Here is a 14,560-nt window from a genome sequence, read left to right as displayed (position 1 = left end):
TTAGACCATATATGGAATTGTGATTTTTCGCATGCGCAGAAAGGGGATTTCAACATTTTCTGAGTTTCAGTGTGAACGAGCAACTTTTGAAAAAGGCTTGAAAATGGCAGTGTGGACGGAGAGCATTTCAAAATTGAAAATGCCGTTTTAAAATGAATCCAGATTAATATAGACATAGCCACAAAGATAAAGTTACCATGCTTGTTGTTGTTTTTTTATTACTAATTTATTTACATACTGTATGTATCTGTTGATATTGCATAAAAATCAGATGAGGACTCCCAAACACATCTGGAATTTATTAGTCAATGGTAAACGTATACCCAATCCTTCCACTCAAATTGGGAGGTTAAACTCAATGTTGAAACAGTGGTTCCTGAATAATCAAACTCTGAGGTGAAAAGATTCTTTGATTTAATTAATTTAAAGTTGGTCTGAAAACACATGGAGATTATAATGAATAGTAAGGTCACGAAAGCAATGCGAACATCTGGCTGATCGTTGTTTATTATGCACAATCTTTGTAAATGTACAAATATATTCCTTTATAAAGAAATGCACATTTTGTGGTGTATGGCACTGTCATGATCTAATATTATTTAATAAGGTGCATGTACCATTTTTTGCGTTGAATTTTTGCATTTATTAAAAAAAATACTGCTGCTTAGTTCTTCTACCACAAATGCATACTTTCATCCAGTCAAATAACATAAAACCATTTTCTTTGTTTCATCAAGACAGGAAAATCATTAGAAACTTAGGTAAGGTTGTTTAGATTAAGTATTTCAGATAAATTGTACATCAAAAGCAGCAATAATTCCGCCCTGTGGTTGCTGCCGGAAGGATAAACCAGATGTTTCATTACATAACAACACTCAACAGAGCTAACCGGAACTAGCCAGCATGAAAAAGGTCTATTGAAGTGGTTCCCTTTTGTTTGACTTTTTATGAAACATTTGAGAAAATAAGCCAAATAAAACTTTACATCTATGCACATTTGTTTAAGGGGATGTTCTTTGCAATAATTTAACATGGTGCTGTATGGTTGTATATATAATATGTATATATTTATGGTGCCCTCTTGTGGACTAAAGAAACAACGTCAATTTAAAAAAGACTTCAAATTTGAAATTTGTTTCTCAGCCCAGTTGACAGCCCTAGCATGATAACACCATAGCCAGAATTGTTACCGTCTTATACCATGTGCGCAAGTGTTGTGCGCATGCCTGTTTACATTTTTATGTGAAAAGCAAAGAATAACCAGATCATTTCAAATCCCATTATGTGCAGTTTTCTTGCATTGTTCGATTTTTGGAATAAGCTGATTTTATAAGTTTTGGCATGTTGTTGTGCTAGTAAACATGCATAGTAACCGGTAAACGTCAGCAGCTGAACATATTCCAGGAGGTTCAAATGTTAATATATCTAAACTCAAAAATTAAACACAACCAAATTTCAGTAAATAATAGTAACATCATACAGAAGTTAAATGGTAAACAAAATAACATCACTTTGTAATAACTTCAGTCAATTAAAATGCTGGTAAATAAAGTACTGACAATGCGTAACTCACTAAATGCGTAACTTGCGTTGTGATTAGGCTGTTGCCGATACAATGGTTGGCCATTAACCAACGCAGTAGTAAAATGAATGCCACTGCAGCAGCCCTAGGGTGAAGTCTTTTGTAAATGAATGACAAACTATCCCATTTTTTTCCAGCTGTAAAATGCTACAACTAATTAGCTGTATAAATTTGTCTCTAACATACAGTATTGTTGTTATATCACTCTTGTTATCCTGCATTCCTTTTCTGATGTTTTACCGTCGTCTCTGTTAACAGAGCTTAAAATGATAAGTCTCCAATGCTTCAACACTTTGCAATTCCCTCCTGACATTGTTTCAGCCGGTTCTTCTGTTTTTAAGCCGGTTGACACACTTGAAATCCTGCATCAGGCAAAATTGTAAAACAGAGCAGATTGTCCCTTTCAGCCTTGCCGCTGACCCATGGCAGTCATGGAGCATGCTCCAGAGTTTCCCCCCAGAGCGCAATCAACAGTGATGTAAATGTGTGCCGTGCCAGCATTCTGCCTGTTAGTGTACACTATTGAGAGCATTCGGACAGGGTGAAAAGCCTGCCCAGATTGGAACCCAGGGAGCTCATTATGTGTAATCTTTGATGTATTACCCTGATCAACTGCAAACTGTGAGTGTCACAAGACCTTTGTCATGCACATATACCCAGAACAATGGTGTTCCCATCATTCATGTGCTGCAGTTAGATGTAAAGTACCGCCTCTTGCTCTGTGCAAGAGTATTTTGAAGGTTAGCACATTACTCACACGTTTGATAGAGGTGTAAAAATCAGCCTGATCTCATGGAAATTATGTGATTTTAGCATTGTGTTTTATTATACTTATCGCGGCAATCATGAGGTGAAATATCCACTGTATGACTCAAAGTGTGTTACATCTTTTCCCAGACAGGTTAAGGATAATGCTATATCGAATTTTAAATCAACAAAACCGAACTCCCTACCTTAAACCTAAACCTAACCGATAGTGTCATTAAAAGCAAATGTGACATGAAAATGCTTTCTGAAGCATTTTACAAAAATGTAGGTATAGTATACAGAATAGAATACAAATGGCTCAGCATTTATTTGTATATTAAATCACAAGTACCTCATGACTTTTGTGTATTTAGAGGCCAAGCACCAAAGGTGCGTAGCCCGTATTGCATCCGTTAGTTTTCTTTTTATTACCACCATCAGTGAACTGGTCACCAAAGTACAAAAATTCACTTTTCTTTTGCGTGTATCTTTTGAACCGTTTGTCCTAGGAACAAAATTCTGTTTCCCTGTCTGTCACTCACTCGACGTTGTGTCGATGTAGTGACACTAGGGGTCACTCTTGGGAGCCCCAAACACCTCTGCTTTTTTGAAAAAAGGGCAATGAGAATTGCTACTCCCCCGGACATAAGGGTATTTAAGGAGCTGGTATGCAACCACTCGTTCAGATTTTCTCTTCGGAGCTGAGCGGTTCTATTCATTGAAGCTGAAATCATCCGCGAAGTTCATTCACCTCATCTGCTGGATTCTACGGCACATTTCAGCGGCTTCTCCCCCTCTGCACCCGTGGAGTGCAGAGAACGCCCCTGGGCGCTTCGGCAGAAACAACTAAAAGAGTATATTCTAAAAAAAAAAAAAAAAGAGTAAATTTTCTTTCTAATAGAGCGGCACACACGGAACGTCTTTTTTAAAGATGGCTTTCCGTCTGTGTGTTATTCCTGGTTGCGGTAGATATCTCTCCGCTTCTGACTGCCACAATCGCTGTCTTACGTGTCTGGGCGCTGCCCACGCGGAGACATCGTTCGTGGATGGGTCTTGTCATCACTGCGAGAACACGACCATGGCAACGTCGTGGTCGCGGCTTGCATTCGTAAGAAAGCAAGCCACCCCGCGGCTCCCTGCCTCGGTCCTTCTATCTACGGGTATGAGGCCGTGCCGGTTAGCACTGGGTGTGATTTGGGGACCTCAATGGGACCACCTCCGCCGGGTATACCCCCACGGACCTCCCATTCCCCAGCACGCTCACTTGCTCTGGTCGGGCACTCGGACGAGATTGCCTGCTTGTCTCAGGGCGAGTTCGACATCTTGTTCAGAGCCCGGGAAGAAGGCAAGTTATCGAGCGCAGCATCGGAGAGCGGGTTCGTCCAGTCAGACGCGGAGGCTTCGACTGGGCTTCCTTCTTCAGAAGTGGTCGCCCAGTCCCAGGCCGACGCGGAAATGATGGACATGCTTTCCTGGGCGGCCGTGAGCATCGGGCTAGAGTGGAACCCTCCGCTCTCCCCTGAACCCTCCCGGCTCGACGATTGGTTCCTGGGCCTCTGTTCCTTTCTTCCCGGAAATGCATGAGGAGCTGACAAGATCGTGGGAGGCACCTTTTACTGCCCGGTCCCGGTCTTTCAGCTCCCCCGCTCTCGCTGTGCGGTGCACTTGTGTCTGCAGAGCGCCGTCACCTGGTGTGGGCGCCCGAAACTCCAGTCCAGGGCCTGTAGGTTTACATCGTCCCTGATGGCTAGAGCCTACGGTGCCGCTGGACAAGCCACCTCCGCCCTGCACGCCATGGCTCTCCTGCAAGTACACCAAGCCAAGGTGCTAAAAGAACTGCACGAGGGTAGTTCTGACCCGGGATTGATGCAGGAACTGCGCTCGGTGACCGACCTCACTCTCCGGGTGACGAAGATCACGGCCCCAGCGTGGAGCCCAGCGCAGGAAGCAGAAGCCACCCGTCTCACGACCGGCCGCCAAGAACCCGAGAAAGGTTTCGAAGCGCCCCTGAGACGGGCGACCCACGGGCAAGGAGACCCGCTTCTCCGGAGCTGGTGAGCAGACCACTCCATCCCCTGGTGGAGGGCTGGGAGGAGAATCTTTTGTTTCATTTTCATTTAATTTCACCGCATGTCCAAAAGGCTGCGGTACCCAAAAAGTCAACAAAAGAGCAGTTTTCTTGTTTCCTGGGTCACATATTCGGTGCGTATGGCCGTCGACACAACCACCGTCCACTGTCCCACCTTTGCAGGTATGGTGCCACAGCGGCGGTCCCCCCGCCCCTGTGTGCCCAGCTGTGGCACAAACACGCCCACATGGGATTGGGTCCGGTGGACTATGGGGACGAGACTCCTCTTCCCCCTCCTTGGCCAATCTTATGGTGGGCGGCAGGAGTCAGGTAAGTGCTTCGATGTCCCTGGACTCAGCACGGCCACGGGGCTCGAATCCCCTCGACATGGCACCTCGAGCTCTGCCCCGCTGCGAGGCCTCACCCGCTGATACGTCCAACGTGATCATTCCCTTGGTCCCCCACGCCCGGAGTTTGGACGCATGGCTCGCACTTTCCAACTCATCGCGGTGGCTGACCCGGACCGTCCGACTCGGCTACGCGATTCAGTTCGCCAGGTGCCCACCCAGGTTCAGCGGCATCCGCTTCACCTCGGTGAAGGGCGAGAACACCGCTACCTTGTGTGCTGAGATCACTACCCTTCTGCGCAAGGGCGCGATAGAGCCTGTCCCTGCAGCCGAGATGAAGAAAGGGTTCTACAGCCCTTACTTCATCGTACCGAAGAAAGGCGGTGGGTTGTGACCAATCCTGGACCTGCGAGTACTGAATTCTCCCATTCAAGATGCTGACGCAAAAACACATTCTAGCGAGCGTCCAGCATCAAGATTGGTTTGCGGCGGTAGACCTGAAGGATGTGTACTTTCACGTCTCGGTCTTACCTCGACACAGACCCTTCCTGCGGTTTGCCTTCGAAGGCTAGGCATACCAGTACAAGGTCCTCCCCTTCGGCCTGTCCCTGTCCCCTCGTGTCTTCACGAAGGTCGCAGAGGCTGCCCTTGCCCCGCTAAGGGAAGTGGGCATCCGCTTCCTCAACTATCTCGACAACTGGCTGATCCTAGTTGCTGTGCGCACACAGGGACCTCGTGCTCCGGCACCTCAGCCGACTGGGGCTTCGGGTCAACTGGGAAAAGAGCACGCTCTCCCCGGTTCAGAGCATCTCTTTTCTCGGTCTGGAGTTGGACTCAGTCTCTGACAGCGTGCCTCACGAACGAGCATGCACAGTCAGTGCTGAACTGTCTGGAGGCATTCAGACGGAGAATAGCTGTCCCACTGAAACATTTTCAGAGGCTCCTGGGGCATATGGCATCCTCAGCGGCGGCCACACCGCTCGGGTTGATGCATATGAGACCACTTCAGCACTGGCTTCAGGCTCGAGTCCTGAGATGGGCATGGCGCCACGGGGCACATCGCGTGGCCATTACGCCAATCTGTCGCCGACTCTTTAGCCCTTGGACCGACCTTGCATTTCTATGGGCAGGGGTTCCCCTAGAGCAGGTCTTCACGCACAACAGACTCCTCCAAGACGGGCTGGGGCAACGTATGCAATGGGCACACAGCCGCCGGCTCCTGGACTGGCCCGTGGCTGCGTTGGCATATCAACTGCCTAGAGTTGTTGGCAGTACTGCTCGCCCTGCAGAGGTTCCAGCCATTGATCCAAGGCAAGCATGTGTTGGTCCGGACCGACAACACAGCATCGATAGCGTACATCAACCGCCACGGCGGTCTACGCTCCCATTGCATGACACAACTCGCCCGCCATCTCCTCCTCTGGAGTCAGCAGCGCCTCAAATCGCTACGAGCCACTCACGTCCCGGGCGACCTCAACACTGCAGCGGACGCGCTGCCACATCAGGTTACCGTCAGGGGAGAGTGGAGACTCCACCCTCAGGTGGTCCAGCTGATTTGGAGTCGATTCGGTCAAGCACAGGTAGACCTGTTTGCTTCCCGGGAATCCTCCCACTGCCCGCTTTGGTACGCCCTGACCGAGGCACCCCTCGGTATAGATGCGCTGGCACACAGCTGGCCCCCTGGACTACGCAAATACGCGTTTCCCCCAGTGAGCCTACTTGCACAGATCCTGGTGAATTCCCCTGAGGAAGGACCTTCTTTCTCAGGGACGGGGCACTATCTGGCACCCACGACCAGACCTCTGGAATCTCCACGTCTGGCCCCTTGATGGGACGCCGAAGACCTAAGTGGACTACCACCCGCAGTGGTAGACACTATCACTCAGGCTAGGGCTCCCTCTACGAGGCGCCTGTATGCTTTGAAGTGGCGTCTGTTCGCTAAGTGGTGTTCTTCCCGATGCGAAGACCCCCAGAGATGCGCAGTCGGATCAGTGCTTTCCTTTCTGAAGGAGAGGCTGGAGGGGCGGCTGTCCCCCTCCACCCTGAAGGTGTATGTAGCCGCTATTTCGGTGCATCATGATGCAGTAGATGGTAAGTATTTGGGGAAGCATGACTTGATCATCAGGTTCCTGGGAGGCGTTAGGAGGTTGAATCCCTCCAGACCCTGCCTTGTCCCCTCATGGGACCTCTCCGTTGTTCTTCGGGGTCTACAGGGAGCTCCCTTTGAGTCAGCTGAGCTAAAGGCACTCTCTTTGAAGACTGCCCTCCTGACTGCGCTCACTTCCATCAAAAGGGTAGGGGACCTGCAGGCGTTCTTTGTCAGAGAATCGTGCCTGGAGTTCGGTCCTGGTTACTCTAACGTGATCCTGAGACCCCGACCGGGCTATGTGCCCAAGGTTCCCACGACTCCTTTTAGGGATCAGGTGGTGAACCTGCAAGCGCTGCCCCAGGAAGAGGCAGACCCAGCCTTGGCGTTGCTGTGTCCGGTGCGAGCTTCATGCATCTATTTGGATCGCACGCAGAGCCTTAGAAGCTCAGAGCAGCTCTTTGTTTGCTTTGGTGGACAGCGGAAAGGAAGCGCTGTCTCCAAACAGAGGATCGCCCACTGGGTCATCGACACCATCACGATGGCATATCAGGCTCAGGATGTGCCACTCCCTGCGGGGTTACGAACCCATTCCACCAGGAGTGTGGCGGCCTCCTGGGCCCTGGCCAGTGGCACCTCTTTGGCAGACATCTGCAGAGCAGTGGGCTGGGCAACACCCAACACCTTTGTGAGATTCTACAGTCTCCGGGTTGAGCCTGTCTCGTCCCGTGTATTGGCAGGCATGAGCAGGTACGTTCCGGGACAACTGGCCGGGTGTACCGCTTGTGCATAGCGCCTTTCCCCTCCCTTGAGGTGAAGACGTGCACTCTTGACTCCCAGTCGTGTTCACAGACTGTGATCCCTGGATGACTTTCCTCCTTAGCCCTCTGGCAGCTGAGTTTTCGGAGAAACTCGCTGACCGGCCCAGTACGTGCCAGTACGGCCCCTTTACTGAGGTAGGTGCTCCACATGTGCTGGTTCCCCAAAGGTGACCCCATGTGATATCTTCCACAAAATTGTTTCCCTGACGGCAGTCTGCGTCTTCCTTGGGCAGAGGTCCCTCTGCCCCCAGTCGCCATGCTCTGTAGAAACTCCTCCCCCTTCGGGTAGGACCTACCATGGGACCTCTCCACATGACATACTTCCGACAAGACTCGGTAAGACCATGTGACGTATTCCATTCAAAATACCCCCCCCCCCCTTCGGGCGGGGTGTGGTCTCCGCAATGTCTTCCCTTTGGGAGGGACACCCCCCAACACAGACACTCATGGCTCCCAATCAGTTGACAAATTCCACTCTTTTTGGGGAGAAAAGAGAGGGAAAAGAGGCCTCGGCTGGGCTAGCCTGTCCCCATAGTTGGGCAGTCAACTTGTTCCTGATGGACCGTTCGACGCTCATAAGAACGTTGGGGGAGGTTACGTGACGGCTTGGTGCGCTGGCTACAAGGCACACAGCAGTCTGCCCATCACACACTGCCAGTTCACGCAACACAGTTCAGCTAGTTGTGACGTTTTGTATAGGGACTCCTAGTGTCACTACATCGACACTACGTCAAGTGAGTGACAGATAGGGAACGTCCTGGTTACTTTCGTAACCTCCGTTCCCTGATGGAGGGAACAAGATGTTTTGTCCCTCATGCCATATTGCTGGACTACCCGCTGAAATGGCCGGGACCTTGTCTCGGCTCCTCAGCACAAAACCTGAATGAGTGGTTGCATACCAGCTCCTTTTATACCCATATGTCTGGGGGAGTGGCATGCAAATTCCACTCGCAAATTCTCATTGGCCTTTTTTCAAAAAAGCAGAGGTGTTTGGTGCTCCCAAGAGTGACACCTAGTGTCACTACATTGACACAACGTCTTGTTCCCTCCATCAGGGAATGGAGGTTACGAAAGTAACCAGGACATTTTCTCTGATTACACTCCTCTTGATGATTCAAATGGGCCCCTTACATTAAAATGCCACCCATTACAGTGGTCGCCATCTTGGATTATGTAATTTACAGCTGACACTTTTCAAATCCTTTAAACTTTTCCCAAGCAAAGGCTCAAATTGATCTTAAGACTGAGCTGCACAGTTATGATTGAACAGAATTTAGATTTTCAGTTTTGTTTAAAAGTAATGGAATCACAAATGTAACAAGGTTGACGTAAAACTAGATGTGAGGCTATATCTCAGAACCACTTAATGCTATCGAAACCAAAATTAGTATGCATCATCAAGACCATGATTTGAATCCATGCAAAGTTTGGTGACAGTGCCACCTATGGGTCAAGAAATATGTCAAATGTATATTTTTGCCTTTAACTTTTGAACTGTATCATTTATTACCGTATTATTGTTCTTCTGATATATATGTTTTGTTACAGTTGAAGTCAGAAGTTTACATACACTTAGGTTGAAATAATTAAAACTCATTTTTTAACCACTCCACAGATTTAATATTAGCAAACTATAGTTTTGGCAAGTTGTTTAGTAAATCTACTTTGTGCATGACACAAGTAATTTTTTCAACAATTGTTTACAGACAGATTGTTTCATGTTTAATTGACTATATCACAATTCCAGTGGGTCAGAAGTTTACATACACTAAGTTAACTGTGCCTTTAAGCAGCTTGGAAAATTCCGGAAAATGATGTCAAGCCTTTAGACAATTAGCCAATTAGCTTCTGATAAGAGGTGTACTGAATTGTACCTGTGGGTGTATTTTAAGGCCAACCTTCAAACTCAGTGGGAAAATTAAAAGAAATCAGCCAAGACCTAAGAAAAAAAATTGTGGACCTCCACAAGTCTGGTTCATCCTTGGGAGCAATTTCCAAACTCCTGAAAATACCACGTTCATCTGTACAAACAATAGTACGCAAGTATAAATACCATGGGACCACGCAGCCGTCATACTGCTCAGGAAGGAGACACATTCTGTCTCCTAGAGATGAACATAGTTTGGTGCGAAAAGTGCAAATCAATCCCAGAACAACAGCAAAGGACCTTGTGAAGATGCTGGAGGAAACAGGTAGACAAGTATCTATATCCACAGTAAAACGAGTCCTATATCAACATAATCTGAAAGGCTGCTCAGCAAGGAAGAAGCCACTGCTTCAAAACTGCCATAAGAAAGCCAGACTGCAGTTTGCAAGTGCACATGGGGACAGAGATCTTACTTTTTGGAGAATTGTCCTCTGGTTTAATGAATCAAAAATTTAACTGTTTGGCCATAATGACCATGTTTGGAGGAAAAAGGGTGAGGCTTGCAACCCGAAGAACACCATCCCAACTGTGAAGTATGGGGGTGGCAGCATTATGTTGTGGGGGTGCTTTGATGGAGGAGGGACTGGTGCACTTCACAAAATAGATGGTATCATGAGGAAGGAAAATTTTGTGGATATATTGAAGCAACATCTCAAGACATCAGCCAGGAAGTTAAAGCTTGGTCGCAAATGGGTCTTCCAAATGGACAATGACCCCAAGCATACCTCCAAAGTTGCGGCAAAATGGCTTAAGGACAACAAAGTCAAGGTATTGGAGCAGCCATCACAAAGCCCTGACCTCAGTCCGATAGAACACTTGTGGGCAGAACTGAAAAAGCATGTGCAAGCAAGGAGGTCTACAAACCTGACTCAGTTACACTAGTTCTGTCTGGAGGAATGGGCCAAAATTCCAGCAACTTACTGTGAGAAGCTTGTGGAAGGCTACCCAAAATGTTTTACACAGGTTAAACAATTTAAAGTCAATGCTACCAAATATGAACAAAGTGTATGTAAACTTCTGACCGACTGGGAATGTGAAATAAATGCTGAAATAAATCATTCTCTCTACTATTATTTTGATATTTCACATTCTTAAAATAAAGTAGTGATCCTAACTGACCTAAGACAGGGAATGTTTTCTACAATTTAATATCAGGAATTGGGAAAAACTGAGTTTAAATGTATTTGGCTAAGGTGTATGTAAACTTCTGACTTAAACTGTGTATATACATAATTTATTTATATATATATATATATATATATATATATAAATACACAACAGTTAGTTCCGGTCCTTGAATCTGATTGGACGAGATGTTCCATGAGCACTGATGGTCTGACACCATCAGCACTCCGTCGCGTCACTGTGTGTATCACTCCGCTTGTGTTTATGCCGTTCAAAACTAAAGTGTAAGAGCAGTGCAGATGTGTTAAGAGCTACGGTTTGTCTTTTTTGTTTTTGACATTACATATGTTAGCCAGCAGGTGGCGCTGTTCATTTTTGTGTGTAATATGAGCCAGTTAGGTGACGTAAAGTGAATCCGCTTCAGCCAGTGTTTACATACAACACTATATGATTGCTTGTATTACTACTGTTAAAGCTAGGAAATAGCTTTAAACGGCTTTAAATAAACAACTTCAGCATTATGGCTCATCACAGCTGAGAGACACAACAGACTGATTAATTACACAAACTGAAGGCGCTTACCTCTTATCGGACTTTCCACATTGGAGCAGACACACTGTTTAAAATGGAGGACATTGCGGTTTCTATAGTGATCGACTCTAGCGCACTGGCTACCGCGAAATAGAGAGGAATACCCCCACTTGGACGGCTATTTTTCCACTGAGAAAGCTGATCTTCAGAAAGTTGACAGCATCTCTGCTTGGGTGTGGCAACATGTGATCGTACACGCTCCATCTCTCTCTCTCTCTCTCTCTCTCTCTCTCTCTCTCTCACACACACACACACACACACACATCCATCCATCCATCCATCCATCCATCCTTGTTTATCCAATAACTTGTTAGAAACAGCACAAGCCGCGATACTATTTCTGAAGTTACATTTTTGAATTACTAACAAAGGCTTGGACACATCATTTGGTTTGAACCAGCAACGGCAGATTCTGATCCGCCGTGTAAGAAAATAATTCCATGCACAAATGCGTTTTTATGACCATACTCAGTTTTTCCTCATTTTTTAAAATGTACTTGTTCATTGAACTGTTGTATATAAGCAATATCACACTCGCAATCGTGCTATATGGCCCTAAATCAGCACTGCTGTGATTACCTACGGCACTCGGCCTGCGGCCGAATCACAGCAGTGCTGATGTAGGGCCATATCGCACGCTTGCTCGTGTGATATTGCTTAAATATATATATATATATATATATATATATATATATATATATATATATATATATATATATATATATATAATCTTTTGAATGCATTGTTTGATTTAAACGAAAATTGTTATGCATCATCAACGTTATGTCCTCAGGATACCTGAACATTTTGGAGACAGCGCCACCTATAGTTAAAAAGACAACCTACACTTGTGTGCTGACTTGAAATGTCTAAGGTTCTTGACTGTACGTATTTCCAAGGGTTGTGGGTTCGATACCCACTTTTGCAAGTCATCCATTAGAAATTTCTGTAGTTTCTGGAGATTTTTGCATTGTGCTTACTGAATGGTTGCTGGTCTTTTCCCCAATCAATTTTTCTTTTGTTGAAAAGTTACATGAATTCAAAGTTGATCATGGTCACTACTGTGCTAGGCTGTGATTATCCTCTGCTTGGTATGTCCCTTTGGTGACCATCAATGTTGTGGCTGTGTGGAGCAGTGGATTGTTCACTGGACTGTGTAACGGAAAGCTGTAGATTCTAATCCATCCTGTGGTGACTTGTAATGTGGTGTGTGCTTGTTCTATATGTCATTCTTTTGGTTGTGCAATGGTTGCCATGTTGGTGCTTGGCCCCGTAATTGCTGCTTGCAGCTATATTTGTGGATGGTATTGTAAGCAAAGAAAACCATATAGTTGTGCATTCTTCTGGTTTGTGGATGTGTGAATTGAGCACGTGTGGATCAGTTGCTTGTATTTCTGGATTCCCCTATGCATTCTTCAATCTGTTGCATGCATGTGTAGAAGTTTTTCACTCAATAAGTGTCTTATCATCTGTAAACATGAGCTCTTTTCCGGCTAGACATTTACATTAAATCCGATTGAGAGAAAAAATAACATTTTTGTCAGAGCAAGTATTTACATCCTTCATATGCATTTTAGAAATATAGCATTAGAAATATTTATGCATTTATTTCTAATAGTTTGAAACGATTTTGAGTTGCAAGTCATGCAATAGCAACAGCCTTTCTACCTTACAGAATACAGTAATTATGTAGTTTTGATTTTCTTTGATTTTCTTTTTTTTTTTTTTCATTTATTAAATACCTAATCTGTATTGTATATTTTAAGCTTTAGTGATCTGTGGTTGCTGCTATTAATAACCTTTGAAATATGGCAGTTGCACATATTTGGATGTAGATGTGCGGGCTTTATGAATCATTCATAAATAATCATAAATAAAATCACGATTTTCTGATATGGTTTATTATATTTTATTAGGTCTATTGACAAGTATTTCATTACTTTCCCCTGTTTTCAAGATTGTATGGACTTTGCTCATATTAGTCATACTACAGCACATGGAGAAGTAGATTAATGTAGCAATATGTTTTCTCGCAGATAAGCCGTCTGCAGCAGCATCTGTCTGCTGGGGAGCATCAGCAGGACCTGTTCCAGGATCAGCCGCTCATGTTCGTGTCCCCACACTCCCAGCCCCCCTGCAGCAGCCTTACTGAACTCATTCAGCTGTGTGGAGGAACCGTGTGCCGCAGTGTGCGACAGGCAGGGATCTGTTTCGGAGAGTATAAGGGCAAGAAACCAGAGGAAAGCCGCAGTCTGTCTGAACAGTGGGTTTTAGGTAAGATAACATACTGATGATGAGCATCAAGCCATTTAGAAGTAATTTCCAAATGCACCCCTAACAAAATCTGGGGAGTTTCAGGTCCGATCAAATTTAAGCACACAAGATCTTCTTTGGATCAACAACTTCAACCTCTCTTTTGGAGTCCTTGCTATTTTAAGCGCACGTTGTCATTAAAGCAAAAGGGGAGCATACAAAATACAAAGAAATTCTGAAATTCACTTAAATTATTCAACTTTTTCATTAAATTATTATGCATACAGTTTGATGCAAATTGTGGACTCTTGCACCCCACTGTATATGGGAAAGTGTATAAGTTTTTCACAATTTTTTAATCACATTTTTGCCTTCACATCTTAAATTTTAAATGGGCTTGCAATGTGCCAAATACATTTTTAAAAGTACAAATATGTATTCCATGTAGTCAAAAGCTGCATGCATAATGATTAACCAAAAATTTGCAAAATGCTGTTTCAAATAGTTTAAGATTAAATATTGCATGTCACATTGCAGGACATGCTAACATTCCTTACACCCCGACTGCCGGCGGGTCATCCCCGCCTTCCTCGACCTGGGAGGAGACAGGAGGGGAAAAACAACAAAACAAAATGGTGAGGGAAAGGCCAACATGGAGCGACAGAGAGAGAGAGAGAGAAAAAGAAACTCACCGGTTCTCTGATGCACTGTCGCGTGGTCCTCGATCACTACTCCACCCTCTAAGGCGGACTGCAGCTGCTCCTCCCCGGGCGGACCGGAGTCAGACCTCCGACCCCCAGCGGACAGAACGCCCCTCCGTGTTCCCAGCGTCCCGTGGGGACACTCCTCCGCCCCTGGCAGCGGCCCTACCACTCCAGGCGGTTGGGGAGTCGCTTCCCTCCTCCCCCCCACGGACGGCGGTCTTCCCTCGACCCCTCCGCGTTCCCGGGGGACGGCAGGGCACTCCTCCGCCCCCGGCAGCGGCTCCCTCGCTCCAGGCGGTCGGGGAGTCC

General features: G+C 46.1%; 1 protein-coding gene across 2 annotated transcripts in view; it reads left to right on the top strand.

The window, feature by feature from the left end:
• LOC127413921 (microcephalin-like) overlaps window positions 1–14,560 on the top strand; it is an 82,832-nt gene that overhangs the window by 66,391 nt on the left and 1,881 nt on the right. For both annotated transcript variants that reach the window (XM_051651492.1, XM_051651491.1), the window contains exon 14: window positions 13,331–13,568. In XM_051651492.1, coding sequence (XP_051507452.1) covers window positions 13,331–13,568 — 238 coding nt within the window. The remainder of the gene's footprint in view (window positions 1–13,330; window positions 13,569–14,560) is intronic.

Source organism: Myxocyprinus asiaticus, chromosome 23 (assembly GCF_019703515.2).
Source record: "Myxocyprinus asiaticus isolate MX2 ecotype Aquarium Trade chromosome 23, UBuf_Myxa_2, whole genome shotgun sequence".
Taxonomy (NCBI): domain Eukaryota; kingdom Metazoa; phylum Chordata; class Actinopteri; order Cypriniformes; family Catostomidae; genus Myxocyprinus; species Myxocyprinus asiaticus.
The sequence above is the reverse complement of the archived record's forward strand: the minus strand, read 5'-3'. Positions and strand labels throughout refer to the sequence as shown.